The 25,901-nt window shown below is 42.5% G+C and overlaps 1 protein-coding gene across 3 annotated transcripts in view; it reads right to left on the bottom strand.

Annotated features, from left to right (window-relative positions):
- The window catches only part of DPP6 (dipeptidyl peptidase like 6), a 1,686,142-nt gene that overhangs the window by 130,715 nt on the left and 1,529,526 nt on the right, over window positions 1–25,901 (bottom strand). For all 3 annotated transcript variants that reach the window (XM_040434145.1, XM_040434144.1, XM_040434146.1), the window contains one exon: window positions 23,601–23,721. In XM_040434145.1, the coding sequence (XP_040290079.1) occupies window positions 23,601–23,721 (121 nt within the window). The remainder of the gene's footprint in view (window positions 1–23,600; window positions 23,722–25,901) is intronic.

The following is a 25,901-nucleotide window of genomic DNA, read 5'->3' as shown; positions in this document are numbered from 1 at the left end:
TGGGGGACGAAAAGTGTAAAAAAAAAATAAAAAAAATAAAAAAAATAAAGGGTTGAAAAAATAAAATAAAATAAAGTTTCACATGTAAAAAAAAAAAAAGTTCCCAAGTTAGGAATAAAAAAAAAAAATTTAAAATAGAAAAAATAAAATAAAATAGACATATTTGGTATTGCCGCGTCCGTAAAAACCAGCTCTATAAAAATATCACATGACCTAACCCCTCGGGTGAACACCGTAAAAAAAAAAAAAACTGTCAAAACAAGCAATTTTTGTCACCTTGCATCACAAAAGGTGCAACACCAAGTGATCAAAAACGCGTATGTCCCACAAAATAGTACCAATAAAACCGTCACCTCATCCCGCAAAAAATGAGCCCCTACATAAGAAAATCTCTCAAAAAATAAAAAAACTATAGCTCTTAGAACATGGAGACACTAAAACATCATTTTTTTGGTTTCAAAAATGCTATTATTGTGTTAAAGTGAAACAAATAAAAAAAAGTATACATATTAGGTATTGCCGCGTCCGTAAAAACAAGCTCTATAAAAATATCACATGACCTAACCCCTCGGGTGAACACCGTAAAAAAAAAAAAAAGAAAACTGTGTCAAAACAAGCAATTTTTGTCACCTTGCATCACAAAAGGTGCAACACCAAGTGATCAAAAATGCGTATGTCCCACAAAATAGTACCAATAAAACCGTCACCTCATCCCGCAAAAAATGAGCCCCTACATAAGAAAATCTCTCAAAAAATAAAAAAACTATAGCTCTCAGAACATGGACACATTAAAACATAATTTTTTTGTTTCAAAAATGCTATTATTGTGTAAAACTTTAATAAATGAGAAAAAGTATACATATTAGGTATCGCCACGTCCGTAACAATCTGCTCTATAAAAATGTCACTTGACTGAACCCCTCAGGTGAACGCTGTAAAAATAAATAAATAGAAACTGTGCTAAAACAACCAATTTTTTGGTCACCTTGCCCCATAAAGTGTTATAATGAATGATCAAAAAATCATATGTACCCAAAAATAGTACTAATAAAACTGGCACCTTATCCCCTAGTTTCCAAAATGGGGTCACTTCTTGGGAGTTTCTACTGTAAGGGTGCATCAGGGGGCTTCAAATGGGATATGGCATCTAAAAACCATGTGGAGTTCCTTTTCTTCTGCGCCCTGCCGTGTGCCCATACAGCAGTTTATGACCACATGTGGGGTGTTTCTGTAAACCGCAGAATCTGGGTAATAAATATTGAGTTTTGTTTGGCTGTTAACCATCGATGTATTAAAGAAAAAAATGTATTAAAATGGAAAATCTGCCAAAAAAGTGAAATTTAAAAATTTGATCTCCATTTTCCTTTAATTCTTGTGGAACGCCTAAAGGGTTAACAAAGTTTGTAAAATCGGTTTTGAATACCTTGAGGGGTGTAGTTTCTACAATGGGGTAATTTATGGGGGTATCCACTATGTAGGCCCCACAAAGTGACTTCATACCTGAACTGGTCCTTAAAAAGTGGGTTTTGGCAATTTTCTTAAAAATTTGAAGAATTGCTTCTAAACTTCTAAGCCTTCTAACGTCCTAAAAAAATAAAATGACATTTCCAAAATGATGCCAACATAAAGTAGACATATGGGGAATGTTAAATAATAAATATTTTATGAGGTATCACTTTCTGTTTTAAAAGCAGAGAAATTGAAATTTAGAAAATTGCAAATTTTTCAAATTTTTGGGTAAATTTGGGATTTTTTCATAAATAAAGGTGAAATATTTTGACTCAAATTTATGACTATCATGAAGTACAATGTGTCACGAGAAAACAATCTCTGAATGACTTGGATAAATAAAGGCGTTCCAAAGTTATTACCACATAAAGTGAGATATGTCAGTTTTGCAAAATTTGGCCTGGTCAGGAAGGGGGCAAATGGCCCAGATGGGAAGTGGTTAAACAATATTGTAATTTTTTGAGTTTCACCTGTATACTTAATTAATCTGTACATAACTATTCCTACTTTCTACACTATCCTTATCTGTATATAACTTGTTTTTATTGCACTTGCTGCTCTTTGCACTTCTGATTGATTCGTTACCCTGTATTATACATGTGTAATGACAATAAAGTTGAATCAAATCAAAATCAAAAATCAAAATGGCATCCCCTGTCTCATGCCTTTGTTCAGCAGTGTGGACCCACTCTGCCAACCAACCGATTTGGATTTGGTCTAACTCCTAAGGGTGTTATTCTGGCACTTCCCAGGAATTCACCCTCTAACTCCTGTACAGGTATCTGGACTTCACTGCTGGGTAACCGGACTGCTACCTCCTGGGACAGTCCCAGTGTAGTTGGAAGCTGACCCACTGGGGTCAGGAACACTGGTGCAAGCATCGGAAGCTCTAGGCACATAAAACGCACCAAAACCACAGTTATGTATGAATAGGCACTTAGACTGATTTGTGGTAAATTGAAGTCCTGCCTGTACAGAAACATGAAGACACAGGAGGAGACTTGCAGGCAGGCTGGTGAGCAGACACAAGCAGGGCATGCGGGCTAGGTACTGAGCAGGAGCAAGGACAAGGCAGATGAACTGGGTAAACAGAACTTGATATTGAAATTGGAGGTGCAAGAGCACAGAGGTGGAGTAGGTAAAAAAATGGAGAACACTCAGGGACACAGATGGGAGAAAAGACAGGGATAACCCTCATAGATGGCAGAAACACCCGACTTCCTACACCTTTGCTAGTCACTAAGGAATTGAAAGCTCAGGCACCCTCTGGATGAAGAGGACGCCTGGAATACAGAGGGCCCCAAAACCATTGGCTGCGGAAGGATTAACAAATGCATCGGCCCTTCAAGAGGCCACAGGTAAGTGCACCCTAAGGGTACAGAGACTGACTCATGGAGCAGCAAAATGGATCTGCAAGAAATCTACACGAAACTGCACAAAAAAGGTACAGAAATTATATTTATTGCGGTTTAGGTGGAATTTTTAGTTAGTTTTTTTGGTGTGGATTTGATTGAAAGGGGTTAAAATTTGCAGAAAAAAAAATGCAAGAACAATTGACATTCTGTAGATTTCAAAATCCGTACAGAAGGTCAATTTCCGAAAAAAGCAAAGTGTACATGAGAATTGTCTAATCTTATTCACTTTGCTGGTACTGTATTATGCTGTGATTTTTCTGCACGAAATCCACATGGACAAAACATGTGTAATGCGCACTGTGTGCAGGCATCCTTACCCCAGAACACCAGGTGGCACGGTGAGCCACATGGCATCTGCGCCCACATGGGACAGCAGTGCAGCAGACCTACCACCACTGATCAGAACTAGAGATGAGCGAAGCGAACTTCGGATGTTACATCCGAAGTCGCTTTGTTCAAAACATCGGATTAATACTGTACGGATATCCGTCTCTGTAAAGTATTATAATGTATGGGCTCCAATGAGCCTAAGTTAGTTATTCGCGAGGTCGCGCGTGACTTTGTTGAATAACTTTGGTAGTTGATTTTTAAACTTTAAAACTTGAAACCGAACTCTGCTTTGATTCAAAGGTTATTCGTGCAACTTCGCGAATAAGTAAACTCGGCTCGTCGGAGCCCATACATTTTAATACTGTATTGAGACAGATCTCCGTACAGTATAAATCCCAAGTTTTGAACAAAGCGACTTTGGATGTAACATCCGAGGTTCGCTTCTCTCATCACTAATGAGACCCATGTATGCCATAAGATGTCTAATGTGAACTATTTTGTATAACTTCTTGTCTATGGCATCTGGCTAGGAGAACCCATGGTATAAGGTGGGCTGGTCTGTACCTAGCAGTATTGCCTGCTGTTGTTAGATCCATCATGGACTTGTACTGAACATGCATTAAAAAACAAAACAAAACACCTTTTCCAGGCTTTCATGAAATCTGAAAATAAGCTGTATACATGTTACAAAAGGAAAACAAATAAATGTTCAAATTCTTCACCGCTACTTGGCTCGTGGTTCCTTGGTTCTCTGCCAACAAGCGGCTACAGCAGCCAATCACTCGCTCCAATTGTGACAAGTTCACCTTACTGACGTCAACTCTGCAGTCAAGGATTGGATGCCATGGTCAGGAATGAAAATTATGGCATAGCTGCAGCCCTGTATAATGTTATTATATGCAGTACACAGTTAATTTGCATGATATGCCTTGTAGACAGTTACACATTTACTTGCCAGAAAAATAGTGCATGTTTTCAAATATTTTGCTGGAAAAAAAAATCTTGAGTTATAGTGGGCAAGATTTCCATGTTATTTGGATAAAAATTGTCATTTGAATATTTGCAGATGATACTGAACTGATCCAGAGATTTATTTTGATTGCCATACTTGGAGTCAGGAAGGATTTTTTTTCTCTAATACAGGGCAATTGCCATCCCCCAAATCATGTTTTTTTGCCTTACTCTGGGCAATCAACCATGTCAACTATGTTACTGGCTAGTGATGAGCAGCATAGGCAATATTCGCAATAAATTCGCGAATTCTAGAATTCGAGATCTACAGTCATTATTTTCGCAATTACGCATATAGGCACTAATGATGCACATTTTTTTTGCGCAATACATGAAACTTCACATTTTATCAGGTCTGAGTAGATACTACTGATTGGTGCACCAAGTATTGTTGTGACGTCACAGCACTGTGTCTAACAGAGACACTAATCCCTATCACAGCACAGTAATTCCTATCACACTCCCTAACACCCTGCACTGGAACCTATCAGCTACACTATATCACGATCTAACCTACACTATCTGTATTATATATATAAGCTAACTAACTATCTAATGTAATTGAATAAGGATCCAGATGACTCAGCAAAGCACAGAGCACAGCAATGACCCTGCTCTCTCTCTCAGAACTATATAGTAACTATATAGTAAAGGGGTAGGCAACTTTCCTATTGGTTGCTAGGGATGTTGCTAAGCTCAGACAAAGACATTGCAGCCTTCTCATTGGCCCGCAAGAAGGGAGGTTACTGATGAAAAAAAAAACAACTAGAATATTCGCGATTACGAAAAAATAGCACTATATTCTAGATTTTCGGGAATTCTCGATATTCGCGATAAAAATCCACGATTAGAATATTTGGGATCAACACTATTACTGACCATCATATGACAAAGACTTGACTGCACTGGTCAGTGAAACAAATAAGGCCATGTCCACGTGTTATTATTTTTTTGTAAGGATTTAGGTCTCTACAATGGTGTTCAGTAAGTGTGTGTCATGGACTTGTAAGATTGCACATGCCACCTTACAGGGAGAATATTCTCACAGTATGTGGTTTTATTGTATTTTATGCCATATTAGATGCAGAGTGTAGCAGGGCACGGGGGAGTCCGATGCTCATGAGTGCCAGGACTCAACAATAAATCTCTGAAAAAGTTCTTCACAAGCAACAGTAAGTGACCCAACACTGGAATCAGGGTAACCGTCACTAATAAATGCTGCCGCAGATTGGACAGGGTAACCTTGGTAACAACTTTTCTATAAAATTTAAGATGTTTTAAATGGAACATTTTGGGGGTCATTTATTATTCTGAAATACACCTATATTAAACATATTTCAGGAGCAGATGGCGACTTCTCCCCGCTCACGCCAGGTCTAAAATTGTGGGCGCGGCGCGGGCGGGGAAGAGGAGAGGCTGCTAGGCCCGTCTCATTTACCATTTTCTATGCCCGTTTCAGGCGTAGAAAAAGGTCTGAATGTAAGACAGCTCGGAAGCTATCTTACATTTAGAACTGACGCTGGATGCGCCAAAGTTATGAATATCTAAAACGCCGGTCTTAATAAATGTGCCCCTTTGTTGCAAACTGAAGTTTTCCTTGATTTTTACAGCGTGCTTTTAACACCTTCAACGGTATTGCAAGATATTCCACCAAGATGATGAGACCTTATCATCGGTATTCAGAATGGTTAAGTCTTTAATATTGGCTTCTGACCATGACATAAAACTAATCTACTTTCTTGGTATAATTTAAATGAAAATGATGACATTATTATTCAGCTGCAGTGATGTCGCGAACATAAAATTTTCAGTTCGCGAACAGCGAACGAGAACTTCCGCAAATGTTCGCGAACTGGCGAACCGGGCGAACCGCCATAGACTTCAATAGACAGGCGAATTTTAAAACCCACAGGGACTCTTTCTGGCCACAATAGTGATGAGAAAGTTGTTTCAAGGGGTCTAACACCTGGACTGTGGCATGCCGGAGGGGGATCTATGGCAAAACTCCCATGGAAAATTACGTAGTGGACGCAGAGTCGGGTTTTAATCCATAAAGGGCATAAATCAACTAACATTCCTAAATTGTTTGGAATAACGTGCTTTAAAACATCCAGTGTGTGTATACGATCAGGTATGATGTTGTATCGATCAGGTAGTGTAAGGGTTACGCCCGCATCACAGACATTGACAGACCAAACTCCCCTTTTAATGCACCGCAAACAGTTCATTTGCACAACCGCAAACTCCCCATTTGCACAAGGTTGGATACCAAGCTAGCCACGTCCCGGTGATGTCATTGAAGGTTTCTTCCTCCACCCAGCCACGTACAACACCAAGGGTCCCCGAAAGGTCAATTGAATTGATTTTTCGAACGGGGAGATGGTTAAAAAAACGCTGGCTCCCTCCCCTTTGTTTTTATCCACGGTGACTGCGTCTGCGCCGTGCAATTTACTGTCACACCCGATATGAGTGGTATTTTCTGTAGTACTATTCTCATCAGTTTAATCCCTCTAACGTCCCCAATCTGGGTGCCATTTATTGAATAGATTTTTCGAACGGGGAGATGGTATCAGTGGTTGGCACTGGCAGTGGGCACACTACAGTCAGTAGAAGCGGGCCTGACACACACTGGCAGCAGGCAAGCAACTGAAATTACACTAAAGTGTAAAAATTAAATGCCTTATTTATCGGCAAGCTACTGTGCCACCCGGTATGAGTGGTTGGCACTGGCAGTGGGCACACTACAGTCAGTGGAAGAGGGCCTGACACACACTGGCAGCAGGCAAGCAACTGAATTTAGACTACTGTCTAAAAATTAAATGCCTTATTTATCGGCAAGCTACTGTGCCACCCGGTATCAGTGGTTGGCACTGGCAGTGGGCACACTACAGTCAGTGGAAGCGGGCCTGACACACACTGGCAGCAGGCAAGCAACTGAATTTAGACTACTGTCTAAAAATTAAATGCCTTATTTATCGGCAAGCTACTGTGCCACCCGGTATCAGTGGTTGGCACTGGCAGTGGGCACACTACAGTCAGTTGAAGTCGGCCTGACACACACTAGCAGCAGGCAAGCAGCTGAAATTACACTAAAGTGTAAAAATTAAATGCCTTTTTTATGCAAAGTCCTGTGCCAGCCGGTATGAGTGGTGGGCACTGGCAGTGGGCACACTACAGTCAGTGGAAGTCAGCCTGACACACACTGGCAGGCAACTAACCTTAGATTAAAGTGTAAAAATTAAGTGCCTATTTTTTAAGCAAAGTCCTGTGCCACTCGGTATGACAGGGGTGGGCACTGGCAGTGGGCACACTACAGTCAGTTGAAGTCGGCCTGACACACACTAGCAGCAGGCAAGCAGCTGAAATTACATTAAAGTGTAAAAATTAAATGCCTTTTTTAAGCAAAGTCCTGTGCCAGCCGGTATGAGTGGTGGGCACTGGCAGTGGGCACACTACAGTCAGTGGAAGTCAGCCTGACACACACTGGCAGGCAACTAACCTTAGATTAAAGTGTAAAAATTAAGTGCCTATTTTTTAAGCAAAGTCCTGTGCCACTCGGTATGACAGGGGTGGGCACTGGCAGTGGGCACACTACAGTCAGTGGAAGTCAGCCTGACACACACTGGCAGGCAACTAACCTTAGATTAAAGTGTAAAAATTAAGTACCTATTTTTTAAGCAAAGTCCTGTGCCACTCGGTATGACAGGGGTGGGCACTGGCAGTGGGCACACTACAGTCAGTGGAAGTCAGCCTGACACACACTGGCAGGCAACTAACCTTAGATTAAAGTGTAAAAATTAAGTGCCTATTTTTTAAGCAAAGTCCTGTGCCACTCGGTATGACAGGGGTGGGCACTGGCAGTGGGCACACTACAGTCAGTTGAAGTCGGCCTGACACACACTAGCAGCAGGCAAGCAGCTGAAATTACATTAAAGTGTAAAAATTAAATGCCTTTTTTAAGCAAAGTCCTGTGCCAGCCGGTATGAGTGGTGGGCACTGGCAGTGGGCACACTACAGTCAGTGGAAGTCAGCCTGACACACACTGGCAGGCAACTAACCTTAGATTAAAGTGTAAAAATTAAGTGCCTATTTTTTAAGCAAAGTCCTGTGCCACTCGGGATGACAGGGGTGGGCACTGGCAGTGGGCACACTACAGTCAGTTGAAGTCGGCCTGACACACACTGGCAGGCAACTAACCTTAGATTAAAGTGTAAAAATGAAGTGCCTTTTTTTTAAGCAAAGTCCTGTGCCACACGGGATGACAGGGGTGGGCACTGGCAGTGGGCACACTACAGTCAGTTGAAGTCGGCCTGACACACACTAGCAGCAGGCAAGCAGCTGAAATTACACTAAAGTGTAAAAATTAAATGCCTTTTTTATGCAAAGTCCTGTGCCAGCCGGTATGAGTGGTGGGCACTGGCAGTGGGCACACTACAGTCAGTGGAAGTCAGCCTGACACACACTGGCAGGCAACTAACCTTAGATTAAAGTGTAAAAATTAAGTGCCTATTTTTTAAGCAAAGTCCTGTGCCACTCGGTATGACAGGGGTGGGCACTGGCAGTGGGCACACTACAGTCAGTTGAAGTCGGCCTGACACACACTAGCAGCAGGCAAGCAGCTGAAATTACATTAAAGTGTAAAAATTAAATGCCTTTTTTAAGCAAAGTCCTGTGCCAGCCGGTATGAGTGGTGGGCACTGGCAGTGGGCACACTACAGTCAGTGGAAGTCAGCCTGACACACACTGGCAGGCAACTAACCTTAGATTAAAGTGTAAAAATTAAGTGCCTATTTTTTAAGCAAAGTCCTGTGCCACTCGGTATGACAGGGGTGGGCACTGGCAGTGGGCACACTACAGTCAGTGGAAGTCAGCCTGACACACACTGGCAGGCAACTAACCTTAGATTAAAGTGTAAAAATTAAGTACCTATTTTTTAAGCAAAGTCCTGTGCCACTCGGTATGACAGGGGTGGGCACTGGCAGTGGGCACACTACAGTCAGTGGAAGTCAGCCTGACACACACTGGCAGGCAACTAACCTTAGATTAAAGTGTAAAAATTAAGTGCCTATTTTTTAAGCAAAGTCCTGTGCCACTCGGTATGACAGGGGTGGGCACTGGCAGTGGGCACACTACAGTCAGTTGAAGTCGGCCTGACACACACTAGCAGCAGGCAAGCAGCTGAAATTACATTAAAGTGTAAAAATTAAATGCCTTTTTTAAGCAAAGTCCTGTGCCAGCCGGTATGAGTGGTGGGCACTGGCAGTGGGCACACTACAGTCAGTGGAAGTCAGCCTGACACACACTGGCAGGCAACTAACCTTAGATTAAAGTGTAAAAATTAAGTGCCTATTTTTTAAGCAAAGTCCTGTGCCACTCGGGATGACAGGGGTGGGCACTGGCAGTGGGCACACTACAGTCAGTTGAAGTCGGCCTGACACACACTGGCAGGCAACTAACCTTAGATTAAAGTGTAAAAATGAAGTGCCTTTTTTTTAAGCAAAGTCCTGTGCCACACGGGATGACAGGGGTGGGCACTGGCAGTGGGCACACTACAGTCAGTTGAAGTCGGCCTGACACACACTAGCAGCAGGCAAGCAGCTGAAATTACACTAAAGTGTAAAAATTAAATGCCTTTTTTATGCAAAGTCCTGTGCCAGCCGGTATGAGTGGTGGGCACTGGCAGTGGGCACACTACAGTCAGTGGAAGTCAGCCTGACACACACTGGCAGGCAACTAACCTTAGATTAAAGTGTAAAAATTAAGTGCCTATTTTTTAAGCAAAGTCCTGTGCCACTCGGGATGACAGGGGTGGGCACTGGCAGTGGGCACACTACAGTCAGTTGAAGTCGGCCTGACACACACTGGCAGGCAACTAACCTTAGATTAAAGTGTAAAAATGAAGTGCCTTTTTTTTAAGCAAAGTCCTGTGCCAGCCGGTATGAGTGGTGGGCACTGGCAGTGGGCACACTACAGTCAGTGGAAGTCAGCCTGACACACACTGGCAGGCAACTAACCTTAGATTAAAGTGTAAAAATTAAGTGCCTATTTTTTAAGCAAAGTCCTGTGCCACTCGGGATGACAGGGGTGGGCACTGGCAGTGGGCACACTACAGTCAGTTGAAGTCGGCCTGACACACACTGGCAGGCAACTAACCTTAGATTAAAGTGTAAAAATGAAGTGCCTTTTTTTTAAGCAAAGTCCTGTGCCACACGGGATGACAGGGGTGGGCACTGGCAGTGGGCACACTACAGTCAGTTGAAGTCGGCCTGACACACACTAGCAGCAGGCAAGCAGCTGAAATTACACTAAAGTGTAAAAATTAAATGCCTTTTTTATGCAAAGTCCTGTGCCAGCCGGTATGAGTGGTGGGCACTGGCAGTGGGCACACTACAGTCAGTGGAAGTCAGCCTGACACACACTGGCAGGCAACTAACCTTAGATTAAAGTGTACAAATTAAGTGCCTTTTTTTAAGCAAAGTCCTGTGCCACACGGAATGACAGGGGTGAGCACTGGCAGTGGGCACACTACAGTCTGTGGGCCTGCAGCTCCTCACACACAGGCAGGCCAGGCAACTGCAATATGTATATAAAGGAAAAAAAAAAAGCAGACTAATGTTGCAGCCCTAAAAAGGGCTTTTTGGGGTGCTGTCAGGACGCTGTCCTTACAGCAGAGATCAGATGAGTCTTTCAGGACTGGAGTGGACACTGAATTCACTAGCCTAGCTATCGATTTCCCAATTAAATCAGCAGCAGTTACAGTCTCCCTCCTCTCACTAAGACTGCAGCTTCAGAATGAATCTAAAATGGATGCTGTGCAGGAGGTGGGAGGGTCTGGGAGGGAGGGTATGCTGCTGATTGGCTGGAATGTGTCTGCTGACTGTGAGGTACAGGGTCAAAGTTTGCTCAATGATGATGTATAGGGGGCGGACCGAACATCGCATGTGTTCGCCCGGCAGAGGCGAACGCGAACAAGCTATGTTCGCCGGGAACTGTTCGCCGTCGGATAGTTCGGGCCATCTCTATTCAGCTGTGTCTTCAATCTACATCTTGATGAGTCATATAATCACTCTGATGATGATGCACGGACACATTTTCTGCCAGTTATCTCTCCAGATGTTTGGGTACACCTTTGTGTTAGACATTTGTCACCTCTCTGGTTATTAGCGCCATGCACTGCAATATGTCACAGTAAAAGCGTTGGCTACAGTCATTGCTGCTGGCAGATCAAAAACATAGCAAACCGGTCCGAAAACATTTCTGCAGAATACTATATGAGCTGGGCTCACACTTAAGACTTTCACATTCCAAATCTAACCTTTTGAGGACTGGGACAATTTTCTTTTTTTTTGTTTTTTTTCTCTTTTTTCTTACACACTGCCATTTGGGGGGGGGGGGGCATATTTTTTTCAGGATTAGTTGTGTTATTTAACAAGCATCCTTTATAGGGGTTATCCAGGAAAAGATATTGATGACCTATTCTCAGGATCTCACTGAGAGCCCAGTCTCTTCTAACAGCTGATCGGCGGGGGCCCCCCGCCCCCGCCGATCAGCTGTTAGAAGAGGCTGGGCTCTCAGTGAGAGCCGCAGCTTCTTCCTCGGCCAGTGATGTCACTGTACATCGGCCATGTGGCTTTGTTGCAGCTCAGCCCCATTTACTTGAATACTGCCATACCAAGCGGTATTGTACGGTGCTGGCTGCGGGGCATCTGTGTCGCTCACCAGAGCTCCCGTGAGCATTGTGGTTCACTGAAACAGCTAATTGGTGGGGATGCTGGGACTTGGACTCCACCAATGTCATAATGATGACCTATCCTAAGGATAGATCATCTTTATCATTTCCTGGAAAACGTTATAATCTACAATATCTCAGATTGAAAAACAGGCAAAAAATGTTTTGTTAAAAATAAGAAAAAAAGGCAATATGTCAGTTTTTTGGGTTTTATTTTAATGCTGTTCACTGTGCACAAAATATGACATGCCAACCTTGTTCTGCGAGTCAGTATGTTTACAGTGATACCAAATGTATAGTTTTTATTGTTTTACTGCTTTTAAAAAATATAAAGACATTTGAAAAAAAAAAAATTCCAACACCATATTCAGGGTTTGCTGGAGGTGACAAATTCCCTTCAAAAGATAAAATGCTGACTACCTGCAGTTTGGTAGTTTATTGTATACTTATTATTGCGCTTAAAGAAGCACTCCCACTCACATTTATATTCTCTGATCTGTTAGAAAGGTATATGATTTTAGTGAAGGCAATTTTCTTACCACTGTCTGTATTTGTGAGTTATAACCTCCTTTCTGATCCTCAGCTGTGTCATGTGACCAGCAGTCTGATCTCCAACTGACACAGGACAGGAAGTCAGTTACTTCTCTATTCATTCCTAGGAGACTGACATTGAGGCTCCCATAGGGATACATAGAGAAACTGACTTCCTGTCCACACATAAGATGCTGTGTAATTTGGAGAGTCAGAGTGCTGGTCACATGACACAGGTGAGAAGCAGAAGGGAGGGGATAACTTAAATACAGTCACCGGTAAAATTACCTTCACTACAGTTTACATCATGTACCTTTCTAACAGGTCAGAAAATATAAATGTGAGTGGGAGTGCTTCTTATAGCTCAATAATAAGTATACAGTAAACTACCAAACTCCCTCTAGTGGTGGCTGCAGGTAGTCGGCATGTTATCCTTTAAAGGTAATCCCCCGGCAAACCTGATTAAGTACAATAATACATGTACAGTATAACATACCTGCCCCTGAGTCCAGATCAGTAATCTGTATGTCGACACTCACCCCCATTCCCATGGTGGAATGCAGTAGAATGCATAAAGAGGACTTCTCCCGGAGTCCTCTCCATTATGTGTCCATGCACAGGAGTCCTCTCAATACATTCCAAGACTGGTTTGTGGGTACACAGCAGGGGAATGGAGGTGTATATCTACATACACATTATTCATTTGGAGTCAGCAGCAGGTGTTCTATACATGCATTACTGTACTTGTAAGGACTTGCTGAGGGCGACAGATTCCCTTTAAATTTTAATTAGATGTTACAACATCATAAAGAGATCTTCCCTCCCATACTCTTGCTTTGATCAAAAGTAAGATCCGATCACATGGGAAAAGGGAGACATTCAAATACTTTTTTTTTTAAAGAATTTGAAATAAACAGTGGAGTTCCCCAACCAGGACACTTATCTATTACCAGAAGTGGAAAGTGCCTGCAAAGAGCATCTCTCCCTCTGGATGACCCAACGTGTCCATGCTTTACATGGACAGGACATACAATGCCTGTCCAAAAAAAAAGTCGCCACCTGGATTTAACTAAGCAAATAGTTATGAGCCTCTTATTGGATAATTACTGCATGGGCGATTATCTTTCAGCTGGCAGCAAGTTATTTAACCCCAACTGGTGCAATGAGTTGCTTCTCATTTCTTAAACAACCATGTTGAAAGACACATCTCATGGTCATGGAAAAGATGTTAGTCTGTTTGAGAAGGGTCAAATCATTGGCATGCGTCAAGCAGATAAAACATCTAAGGAGATTGCAGAAACTACTAAAATTGGGTTATGAACTGTCCAACGCATTATTAAAAACTGGAAGGATAGTGGGGACCCATCGTATTAGAGGAAGAAATGTGGTAGTAAAAAAATCCTGAACAATCGTGATCGGCGATCACTTAAACGTTTGGTGAAATCAAATCGAAGAAAAACAACAGTAGAACTCAGGGCTATGTTTAATAGTGAAAGTAAGAGCATTTCCACACGCACAATGCAAAGGGAACTCAAGGGATTGGAACTGAACAGCTGTGTAGCCGTAAGAAAACCACTAATCAGTGAGGCAAACCAGAAAAAAAGGCTTAAATTTGCTAGGGAGCATAAAGATTGGACTCTGGAGCAATGGAAGAAGGTCATGTGGTCTGATTAATCCAGATTTACCCTGTTCCAGAGTGATGGCCACATCAGGGTAAGAAGAGAAGCAGATGAAGTGATGCACCCATCATGCCTAGTGCCTACTGTACATGCCTGTGGGGGCAGTGCTATGATCTTGGGTTGCTGCAGTTGGTCAGGTCTAGGTTCAGCAACAGTATGTGCTCCAAGAATGAGGTCAGCTGACTACCTGAACATACTGAAGGACCAGGTTATTCTATCAATGGATTTTTTCTTCCCTGATGGCACGGGCATATTCCAAGATGACAATGACAGGATTCATTGGGCTCAAATTGTGAAAGAGTGGTTCAGGGAGCATGAGACATCATTTTCACACATGGATTGGCCACGACAGAGTCCAGACCTTAACCCCATTGAGAATCTTTGGGATGTGCTGGAGAAGGCTTTGCGCAGCAGTCAGACTCTACCATCATCAATGCCAGATCTTGGTGAAAATTAATGCAACACTGGATGGAAATAAATCTTGTGACATTGCAGAAGCTTATCGAAACAATGCCACAGCGAATGTGTGCCGTAATCAAAGCTAAAGGCTTTTTATTGGTGGCAACTTTTTTTAGGGACAGGCAGTGTATATGACAACTTATGGACATTGACAACACTGTGTCAATACCCTCATGATGAAAGTCGGTCAGTGTGATCGATGCATTATATAACATGTATCCTTGGACTTCAGTGAAGTTATTTCAGCAAGGGAATGATGTTATTATTAGATCAATGAGAGACTATTGGGCATGAAAGGCTGAGCTCTTGGTTACAAAAGCAGTAGAAATATGGTTCCATCCTGAAAAAAGTACAGTATTCACCAATATATACTGCTCATCATTACAGCAAGTCTGCTAACTGAATAATGGATGATGCAGTATTTACTATCTGACATTTTCAAATCATGAGAGGCTGTAATATACCCAGATGGATGTAATACACAATTTCAGCCACATGGTGGCAGTAGCAGGACATTAGTATTTTTATTTATTTATTTCTTTATTTATTTTGCTTTGGTTCATCAAGCCTTGTGTATTGTCTGGGTGCGGAATGAATTGTGATATCAATGAGATATTAATTACACTTCATTTTTACATTTATTTTACTCTAGCTTAATCAGCATGAAAAAATACAGACAGACATAGTATTATATCATATTATACAGTTAAAACAACTGATTGTGAAGATTTAACAAAACATATTTTAACTGGTTCAGGGCCAGGGTACTTTCGGTCTTCAGGATGAAACACAGTTTAAAATTTTTTCGCATCCTTAAACGGCTATAACTTGTTTTATTTCTCTGGCTAGTAGCATAATTATTTCAGTGTTATCTCATGAATAATGCAGATTTCTTTTTCATACCATTTTTATATGGAGAATTTATGCTGTATTTTATGCAGATTTTTTTTCTTTGAATAAGAATAAAAAATATGCTTGCATTTTAACAGCCGGGGAGCTTTTTTTTTTTTTTTTTTTTTTGGGGGGGGGGGGCAGATTTTTATGGTTCTTATACAGTTAAAGGGGTTTTCTGAGACTTTAATATTGATAGAGAATCCTCTGAATGGGTCAAATCTAATCATTGGGGGTCAGACACCTGGGACCAACGCCAATCAGCTGTTTGAGAAGGCAGTGGCCCTCGCAGTAGTGCTGAGACCTTCTCCAGCTTTACCTAGGCCCAGTGACTTCACATTCATTGGTCACATGACCTAGGCAAAGCTCAGCCCCATAGAAATGAATGTGGCTGAGCTGCGACACCAAGCACAGCCGCTATGCAATGTACGGAGCTGTGCTTGAGGAGCATGGAGAAGGCAGAAGAGCTGGTGCAGTGGCGTTGCTAGGGCTGGTGTCACCAGGTGCGGTAGAAAATGGTGTCACCCCGACCCCTGATGGGGGAGTGTGCTGGGGCAGCTGTCATGTGTATAGATGTAGCAGAGCTGGGTGTGTTTGGGTAGCTGTCATGTGTATAGATGTAGCAGAGCTGGGTTTGCTGGGGCAGCTGTCATATATAGAGATATAGTAGAGCTGAGTGTGCTGTGCAGCTGTCATGTGTATTAGATGTAGCAGAGCTGGGTGTGCTGGGGCATCTATCATATATAGAGATATAGCAGGGCTGAGTGTGCTGGGACAGCGGTCATATAGAGATATAGCAGTGCTGGGTGTGTTAGGGCAGCTGTCATGTGTATAGATGTACACTTAGACAGCTATAACAGTAGAAGTCTCATATTTTTTTCAGTCAGTGGTAATGCAGCTCTTATGGCTGTGTGGTTAAGTGCTTTGCCTCTGATACCAGAAGGTCGTGGGTTCGAATCCCAGACACATCTTTCCCTTTCCTGAGGACAGCAATACAAATCACTAGTAAATGCCGGCCCTGCTGGTGTCACCCGGTGCGGTCCGCACCCCCCGCACCCCCCTTGCAATGCCACTGAGCTGGTGCCTTCTCAAACAGAAGATCTGTAGGGGTCCTGAGTAATGGACCCCCACCAATCAGATGCTGATGACCTAGCCTGAGGGTAGGTCATTAGTATTAATGTATTGGCAAACCCTTTTAAATATTGATAAAACAAATTTTAAAAACATTTGTCTGCTGCTGGGCAAAAACCATTTGTCCTATACTTGTTGAGTGTACGGATTACAAATCTGAAGTCAGAATAGTTGTAACACGTCACAAAATTTTGCTATGCATAAGTATACCTAAATGAATTAAACACTTGGAAAGCATTGAATAATTTTGAACAGAAGAAGTTTAACTCCAGCAATTACCTGATCTACATCAAAGTTTGCGTAGTAAACAGTGTATGAAAGTGTAATGGAATAACAACATTTCAAAAAGTCTCATTTTTCAGTTTAAAAGTCTTACTTGAGCAAGGCCCAGTACTGTTAAAAGTGCTTCAGGCATCTGCTTTTGCGTTTGTGAACGATCATATTTTCCCGTTGCAAAAACCAGCAGTAGTCTCCCATCATGTTGGGATTCCAGTGGCCTTGATACCTGTTCTCCATTGTAGAAATATCTTTATGGAACCGCTCTCCATGTTCATCACTTACGTGTCCCAAATTGGGTGGGAAAAAGTCAAGGTGGGAATGTAAGAAATGCACTTTCAATAACATTCGGCAGCTAAGTTGTTCATATGCTGTAAGCATGTTGTTTACTAATTCAGCATAGTTTGCAGCTCGTCTGTTCCCAAGGAAGTTCTGCACTACTAGCACAAATGCATCCCAAGTAGCAAGATGCACTCGCTTTGTCAGATTCTTGCGCTGATCATAAGTAGTGTATTTGCCACATATGTAGCAGAAATTGTCTGGATCATTAACACATTTGCGTTTATCCATCTTAAGTTTCAAAACTGATAGCACTATAACAGATCACTTTATCAAAATCTGTCCAGCTTGCCTTATATACTTAGTGCTGATCAGCCTGAGTGCGTCCGGACAGGTCTGGACATGTCCATTGGAATATCTCCAATATAATGCATTAATATTATAACTGAATAGGCTTTGCATGTATAACTTAAAATCTAGACATGTCATATTTTGAATCAGCCGCCCACTTTAGTATAAATCACATGTTTTTCTCTCAGTAGCAAAATCATTGTTGCGCGGTGTAATTAAATAACTCCAGACTACTATGATTTTTAACAGATATGCTCATGTAGTTCCTTACCTCAAGCACATATTCTGCCTGCCTTTTTTTAAATAAAAATTTGGACTCTCCGGACTTGGGATGATATCATCATGTGACCAGCGCAGGAGAGGATGACACTCTGCAGTGAAGATGAGAAGTCCTGGGGGAAGAAGCTGTGGTGAGGTCTGCTACATGAGGAGAGGTAAGTGAAGAGATATATTCTCAGTGTGAGTAATGCTCATGTTGTGGTTATTTAACTGGGACTGTAAGTTAGGGCTGAAGGGAGGGATGTTATTTACATGGGAATGTATGTTGGAGTGGGGTGGAATGATGTTATTTACATGGGACTCTACAGGAGCGGATTGGCCATAGACCTTACAGGTAAACTTCCCGGTTGGCCAATGCCCAGGGGGCCATCCAAGCCCCCCTCTCTGCTGCTGGCCAGGTACATAATGAGCTCTCAGTGGTAATTAATGCTGTGAGAATCAAGTACTCATGTACCCAGCCTGCGACCGCACATATCCTCCTGAATTCAACTATGGCCCACATCTCACTTCCTAAGCCCCTTGCTTCATATCTTAAAGCGAACCTGTCACCATGATTTTGCGCATAGAGCTGGGGACATGGGCTGCTAGACGGCCACTAGGACATCTGCAGTACCCAGGTCCCACAGCTCTCTGCGCTTTTATTGTGTTAAAAAAACGTTTTGAGTGATATGCAAATTAGCTGATATGAGTCCTGTAGCCGGAGATGAGTCAAGCATCAAGGAGCCCAGCACCGCCCCGCGTCCTCCGAATCTCCTCCTTGCCAGCTGACGTCACAGAGCTGGAGCGCCGAAATCTCGCGATGCGCGAGCTAGCGCATGAGCAGTGTCGGCATCATGTTCATTCCCTGTGCTGGCATCAGCACAGGGAACGAACTACGCATGCGCTAGCTCGCGCATCGCGAGATTTCGGCGCTCTAGCTCTGTGACGTCAGCCGGCAAGGAGGAGATTCGGAGGATGCGGGGCGGTGCTGGGCTCCTTTCCGCTTGACTCATCTCCGGATACAGGACTCATATCAGCTAATTTGCATATCACTCAAAACGTTTTTTTAACACAATAAAAGCGCAGAGAGCTGTGGGACCTGGGTACTGCAGATGTGCTAGTGGCCGTCTAGCAGCCCATGTCCCCAGCTCTATGCACAAAATCATGGTGACAGGTTCGCTTTAATCAGAGAGAACTGGAAGAGGAGGACATAAAATGGCAGCTATTGATGGCAAACTCAGAAGGACAGCTTTTTGGGGAAATATATTGTGCGGCACTGTGGTACATGGTATTTTGTGCTATGGTACTGCTGACCCTTCCTACTTATGTTGCCCCACCTCCAGTAAATTTAGACACTCCTACAACATGGGGCCATTTTTTATTTTTTTTCCAGGGCCACTTTAAGTTCACAATCCAGCCCTGGGAATGCATATTGGAGGTGGCTGGGGCCGGGTGATGTTATTTACATGGGACTATATGTTTAAAGCGGCTGGAGGAGGGAGCAATGTTATTTACATGTGACTAAATATTTAGTAAATGATGTTATTTACATAGTTCTGCATGTTGGAGGTGGCTGGGGGGGAGTGATGTTATTTACATAGGACTGCATGTTGGAGGTGGCTGGGGAGGGAGTGTTGTTATTTACATGGGACTGTATATTGGAGGGTGCAAGAGAGATGGTGTGATGTTATTTACATGAGACTGTATTTTGGAGGGGGCGGGAGAGATTATGTGATGTTGCTTACATGGGACTGTAATTTGGAGGGGGCAGGATAGATGGTGTGATGTTATTTACATGGGACTGTATTTTGGACGAGACAGGAGAGATGGTGTGATGTCATTTACATGAGACTGTATCTTGGAGGGGGCAGGAGAGATGGTGTGATGTGTTTTACATAGGACTGTATTTTGGAGGGTGCAGGAGAGATGGTGTGATATTATTTACATGGGACTGTATTTTGGAGTGGGCAGGAGAGATGGTGTGATGTTATTTACATGGGACTCTACAGTGGAGGGATGGAAATAATGTTATTTACATGGGACGGTATGGTGGAGGGGCTGAGGAATTATCATTTCTGAGGGGACTAAAGGGAGGAATATTACTACAGGGCACTGCAAGGGGCATTATAAATACTGGGGGCACTTCAGGATGAGCATTATAAGTACTGGGGGCACTTCAGGGGGAACATGATAACAGTAGGTGGCAATATAAATACTGGGGGCACTTTAGGGGCATTTTCAATCCAGGGGACTATGGGGCCTTATTACTACTGGGGGCTCTGTGAGGGCATTATTAATACTGGAGGGCTGTTCTACTAATGGAGGCACTCTTGGGGAGCACTATCACTGTTGGAGGTACTGTATGGGGCAGTATTACTAATGAGGGCATTCTAGAAGGGAATTACTATTGGTGGGACTTTGAAGAGCACTATTATTATAGGGGAACTATCTGTATAGCACTAATATTTCCTCAGGATAGTATTTGGGACTCCAAGTTGGAGGATGATGATGGAAAAGTGAGGAAGCTAAGATATCTGTGTGTCACACTCTGCAGTGTGGAGAAGATGATGACAGAGAAGATTTACATCAGAGGAGACACCTCCTGGGATGCCCTGGATGTGAGAGGTATGTGCTTCTGTATAGCAAGTACAGTAAAATATGGCATGCGGGGGGAGGGTCGACTTAGAGAATTGGGCCATATTCATTGTGGCTTCGGCCCTTTTGAGACCCTAGCAACGCCCCTGCCACCCAGCTAGTTAAATAGAGACTCCCCTATCACTGTCCCCAACAACGTCCAGCTAGTCTATAGCTCCTCCCACCCAGCTAGTGACATAGACACTCCCCCATCACTGCCCCTGTGGCTGCTTGTGACACACCCATGGATATGACATCACAGAAAATAGGAAAGAGCTGCATGGACATGGTCATGTGACCACAGCTGAGAATGCGAGATAGGAGCATTAAAGGTAAAAGAAATACATCATAAAATTACAACTACCTTCATAAAGGATTATTTTAAAGGAAGAGGATGCAAACCAGAAAACCCCTTTAAGCCTACAGGAGAATGTACCAAGGATAGCTTTGCTATGTTTGAAATCCACCCCCAAATAATTTGCAATATTAACTCACCAAAAATGAAAAGAATACGTTTCCTCATAAAAGACAATAGGGGCTGAAATACTGAAAAACAAACATACCGCATCCTCTGCCATCTTGTTAAAGAGGAACACAGCTCGGTAATATGAAATTTGCCTGTCAGTGAGACACATATTAATATGAATGTGAATTTTCACTGATTTCCTCGTCTCAAGAAGTCGTACGTTTCTTTGCAGATAGTAATACCGTATGATCATAAAAAGGGAAGAGAATGGGAAGTTCATAGACCGTGACAGCAACGGTGCTGCCTTCATCATCAGGAGTGACATGGCCTTCTATCTATGTGAAATGTTCCTTTTGCTATAAAGGGTTAACAGAATGACAAGCTCCAATATCCAACCTTTGTAATGTCAAAATCATCAAAACTCAGTTCACTAAAAGAGGTCTCGCACGCCAGGAGGGGACTTTTTTTCATGTCTGCATGTACGGCATGCACTACTTCCATGGCGCTCAATTGTGGTCAAATACATAAGAGTAGAATTTAAATCAATGGTGTCCCCAACTCTCGATGAAACCCTTCTACCCCCAAAATGCAATTCCCCTTTGGGCAGAAAATTTTTTCCATTCTGCAGGCGGCTACGTCTGAAATCCTGCGAAGGGTCCTGTAAAGGCTAAGTAACCTTAGCGGCAACATGCCAGTTTCTGCAGTCACGTTGCGGTTGTGTTTAATATCCTGTCATGCTGTTTTATGAAGAAGAAAACAGGATGGAAATGACAATCAGTAAAGCAGAACCCCAGGGACGCAGTAGCATCTGGCTCTTTTCTAACGTCACACTGTGACATTAGTTATCATTCACAGGAGAACTGCGCTCCGTTATCATAGACGGGTTATCTCTGGATGTCTATCGTAATAGTCTATATGCAAAATGGAATAGCTGGATGATACGAATGGAAAACGATACCATCGATCCTGAGATAGCGGGCATAGGTGTAAAAGGCGCATACAAATAAAGACGTGATTATAGCATGTATCGGCTGGAGCATGGACTTCCTACGTCTCCTCTCCGTTAGTGGCTTGGACATTTGGGTTGGTCTAGACCCAGTTTGGGTGAATTCACATGTGGTTGATCAGTTGCAGAAATTTTTGGGACTGTCCCATTTATCTCAGTGGGGTTTGTAGTGATCCAGATTCCTGCTGCAGAAACAACTAGGGAGAGTTCACATCTCCATTTCATTTTCCGTTCTTCTAATTCGTCAGAAGAACAGGAAAAAAAATAAAAAACAGGACCCTGTAAAAAAATAATAATAACTGATCCTGTTGCACATTTGGTATCCATTTGAGCCATTTCCATCTGAGATCCTTTTGTTTTATTAGACAGGATAAAAAGTTCTGTCTGAAACGGATGAAGCAGAGACAAAAGTTGTGTGCGCAGGACTTTTGTCTCTGCTTCAAAAATCTTCCTCTGAGCGGAAACCTAACGGACCCAGTTATAGTCTACGGGGCCCGTAGGCTCCGTTTGGCTCAGTTATGTGCCGAATCCGTCCTTTCCGTTCTTCTGCTCCTATAACGGAGGAGGAGAACGGAAAGGCTGAACGCTAATGTGAACTTAGCCTAATTGGTGCGCAGGATTATTATTCTTTTACAAGACCCTGTTTTTTTTTTTCTGTTCTTCTGATGGCTCAGAAGAATGGAAAATGAAACCGAGATGTGAACTCTCATTCTTATTCTTTATCATTACCATCGTCAGGGGATGTCAGGAGTTGTAGTTTCCCACATCTGGAGATCCACAGGTTAGGGTGCATTCACATCACCATTTAGCTTTCCGTTCTTCTGATCCATCAGAAGAAGAGAGAGGAAAAAAAAAAACGGATCCTGTTGCATAGGATTGCATAGGATCCATTTTTTTACAGGATCCAGTAAAAAAAAACGGATCCTGTTGCATCAGTTGTCATGCGTTTGAGCCATTTCCGTCTGAGATCTGTTTGTTTAGGTGGTGGATCTACCACCAGCTATAGGGGTTATTAAGACCAGTGTCTAAAATGGCGGTCTTAATAAATGATCCCCTCCCACTGTGCAAAAACATGGAGTTGGTAATTTTTTTAAAAATAAGATATACTTTTTATTCTTCAAAGTACTTAAACCATGGTCCATATTTTGTGTTTAACCAGTAACTAGCTCAATGTCAGGAGGGTGTTCTGTGATATACAGACCCTTTTATTAAGCTTTTACATTTTTCCTGTATAAAATTATAGTTGACAAAGGAAAAACTGCAAGCAGATGCTGTACCGTGATCTACCGGTGCCAGGAGACAAACTGCACTTCATGTCAATTTTACAGCAAAACGCACATTTGCTAGACTTGATACATCGCCCTATACATCATAAATACAAGGGCTATTTATGTTCAAGGCACAGAAAGTGATGCATACCTTTCTGAAAGCTGACTGCAGATGCAACTTGAGAAACAAGACACAAGGATTTGTCACGAGAATGCCATCAATGCCCTTTGCCACATTTCATATGGGAGCGATATTGGCATCTGAAGGGCCGAAGGACTTTAATGTTGTTGTATGGAGGCCTAATGTATGGTTTTATTACAGTAAAATGTCAGCTATCTTTCACACGGCTCTATTTTTTCAACGTGATTCGTCCTACCTTCATAAAGCCAGTCACTCAGCCCGTTAAAAATGACTCCTTCTTTCCCAGTGGAGACCAAGCGAATGGGGCGGCTGTCAGCATTCATTTTATAGAAGATGTTATTTTCAAATATAAAAATCTGGAAATAAAGAAGAAATGAAATCTTAGTGGTCAGATAGTAGGATTTATTCCAGCTAATCTATGTGAATGGGTAGAATAAATCAGACCTTGTTACATCATGTTAGGGAATTATATCAAGTGCATAAACAGAGTATTGCTGTTGACCTGCAACGTCTGGAGGATCCGCAAGTCCTTCTGAGTTGTACGCTCCTTAAAGGAGTTCTTTGGGCTGCAGATATTGATGGCCTATACTCCAGATAGGTCATTAATATCATATCAGCTGTTTCAGGCTGCCATGGTGCTGGAAACGAACAGTGGCATACTAAAGCTGAGTTCCCATTCACTTGAATTGAAGCCGAGTTGCAGGGCCCCGGCATTAGTGATGAGCGGCATAGGCAATATTCGAATATTCGCCATAAATTTGCAAATTCGAGAATTCGTGATCTCCAGTCATTGTTTACTTGATTGCAAAAAATTGGCAATGCAATATATTCGCGATAAATTTGCGATTAGAACATTCAACACTATTTGCGAATACGAATATATAGCACTATATTCTAAATATTTGTGAATTCTCGAAGTGGCAATATTCGCGATTAAAATTTGCGATTCGAATATTTGCGCTCAACACTACTCGGCATGGCCACGACACAGTTTACTGAGCTACCTGCCTCCAGCTCCATACACTGTATAGCTTCCAATGCCACAGCAGCCCAAATCAGCTGATCAGTGGGGGTGTCCCACCAATCTGGTACTGATGACCTATAGGAGGGAAAAGTCAGCAGTATCTGTAGCCTGGAGAACCCCTTTATGGGTCATTTTAGTTGAAAGTGCATTTGCATAGGAAAATAACAATATGTTACAAACCGCTGATACTTAATCAAATTGACACTTTCTCCATAATCCGAGCCTCCCGCACCCATCTACACAAGACATTACCTGTGTCACACCAGTTCTCTGGAATGAGAACCCCAGAAAATCTGATTATTTCCTAAAATCCAATTTTTTAAGTGTGCCCTAAAAACACATCTTTTTAGGCAGGCCTATGACATTTAGGCCTCTTTCACACTACCGTTTTTTTTTTTCGTTTTGCAGGCCGTTTTTTGCATTCCGTATACGGAACCATTCATTTCAATGGGTCCGCAAAAAAAACTGAATGTACTCCGTATGCATTCCGTTTCTGTGTTTCCGTATCTCCGTTACGTGCAAAGATAGAACATGTCCTATATTTGGCCGCAAATCATGTTCCGTGGCTCCATTAAAGTCAATGGGTCCGCAAAAAAACAGAATGCATACGGAAATGCATCCATATCTGTTCCGTTTTTTGCGAAACCATCTATTGAAAATGTTAAGCCCAGCCCAATTTGTTCCAGCCCAATGTATTTACTGTATACTGTATATGCCATACGGAAAAACGGAACTGAAACGGAAACACAACGGAAACAAAAGACGGAACAACGGATCTGTGAAAAACGGACCGCAAAACACTGAAATAACCATACGGTAGTGTGAAAGAAGCCTTAAAGGGGTTTTCTGGGACTAGAATATTATTGTCCTATCCTCAGGATGGGTGATCAATATCCGAGTCCCAGTACCTCCTGCTGATCAGCTGTTTGATGCGGCCGCAGAGCTTCAGTGAACAACCGCGATCTCTTTCTAGACCAGTGACATTATGTTTACCGGTCACGTGGCCTCAGCACAGTTCAGGTCTAATCAGGTGAATGAGCTTAGATTGCAATACCAAGCACAGCTGCCATCCAATGAACACCACTGTGCTTGGTATGCTGCTCACTGATTGGTGGAGGTTGGACTTTTACCTACTGAGGATAGACCATCAATGTACTGAAGGAAAGCCCCTTAAAAAATTTACTTCTGTCCTATAAAGACCATTATTCCTCAGAACTTCATTCCTTCAGTCAACAATATCCCTCACACTTTTTGTACCCCAATACAGAGATACTGACTGGTGACTGGCTCATACAATTCTATGTGTACTACCCTATTTAAGACCATTGTACAAAACAAAAACTTCAACCTCTTGTCTCACCCCTCTCTCATAGATTGTAAGCTCTTGTGATATTGCTTCTCCATGTAACCTCTGAAACGTAAAGTGCTGTAGAATATACTAGCATTCCGTAAATATACATTTTTTCCCAACTTATAATATAGCCTATTGCTAGAACATGCCATAACGTTATG

The sequence above is a fragment of the Bufo bufo genome, chromosome 5 (assembly GCF_905171765.1).
Source record: "Bufo bufo chromosome 5, aBufBuf1.1, whole genome shotgun sequence".
Classification (NCBI taxonomy): Eukaryota; Metazoa; Chordata; class Amphibia; order Anura; family Bufonidae; genus Bufo; species Bufo bufo.
This window is presented reverse-complemented; position numbering and strand designations above follow the sequence as displayed.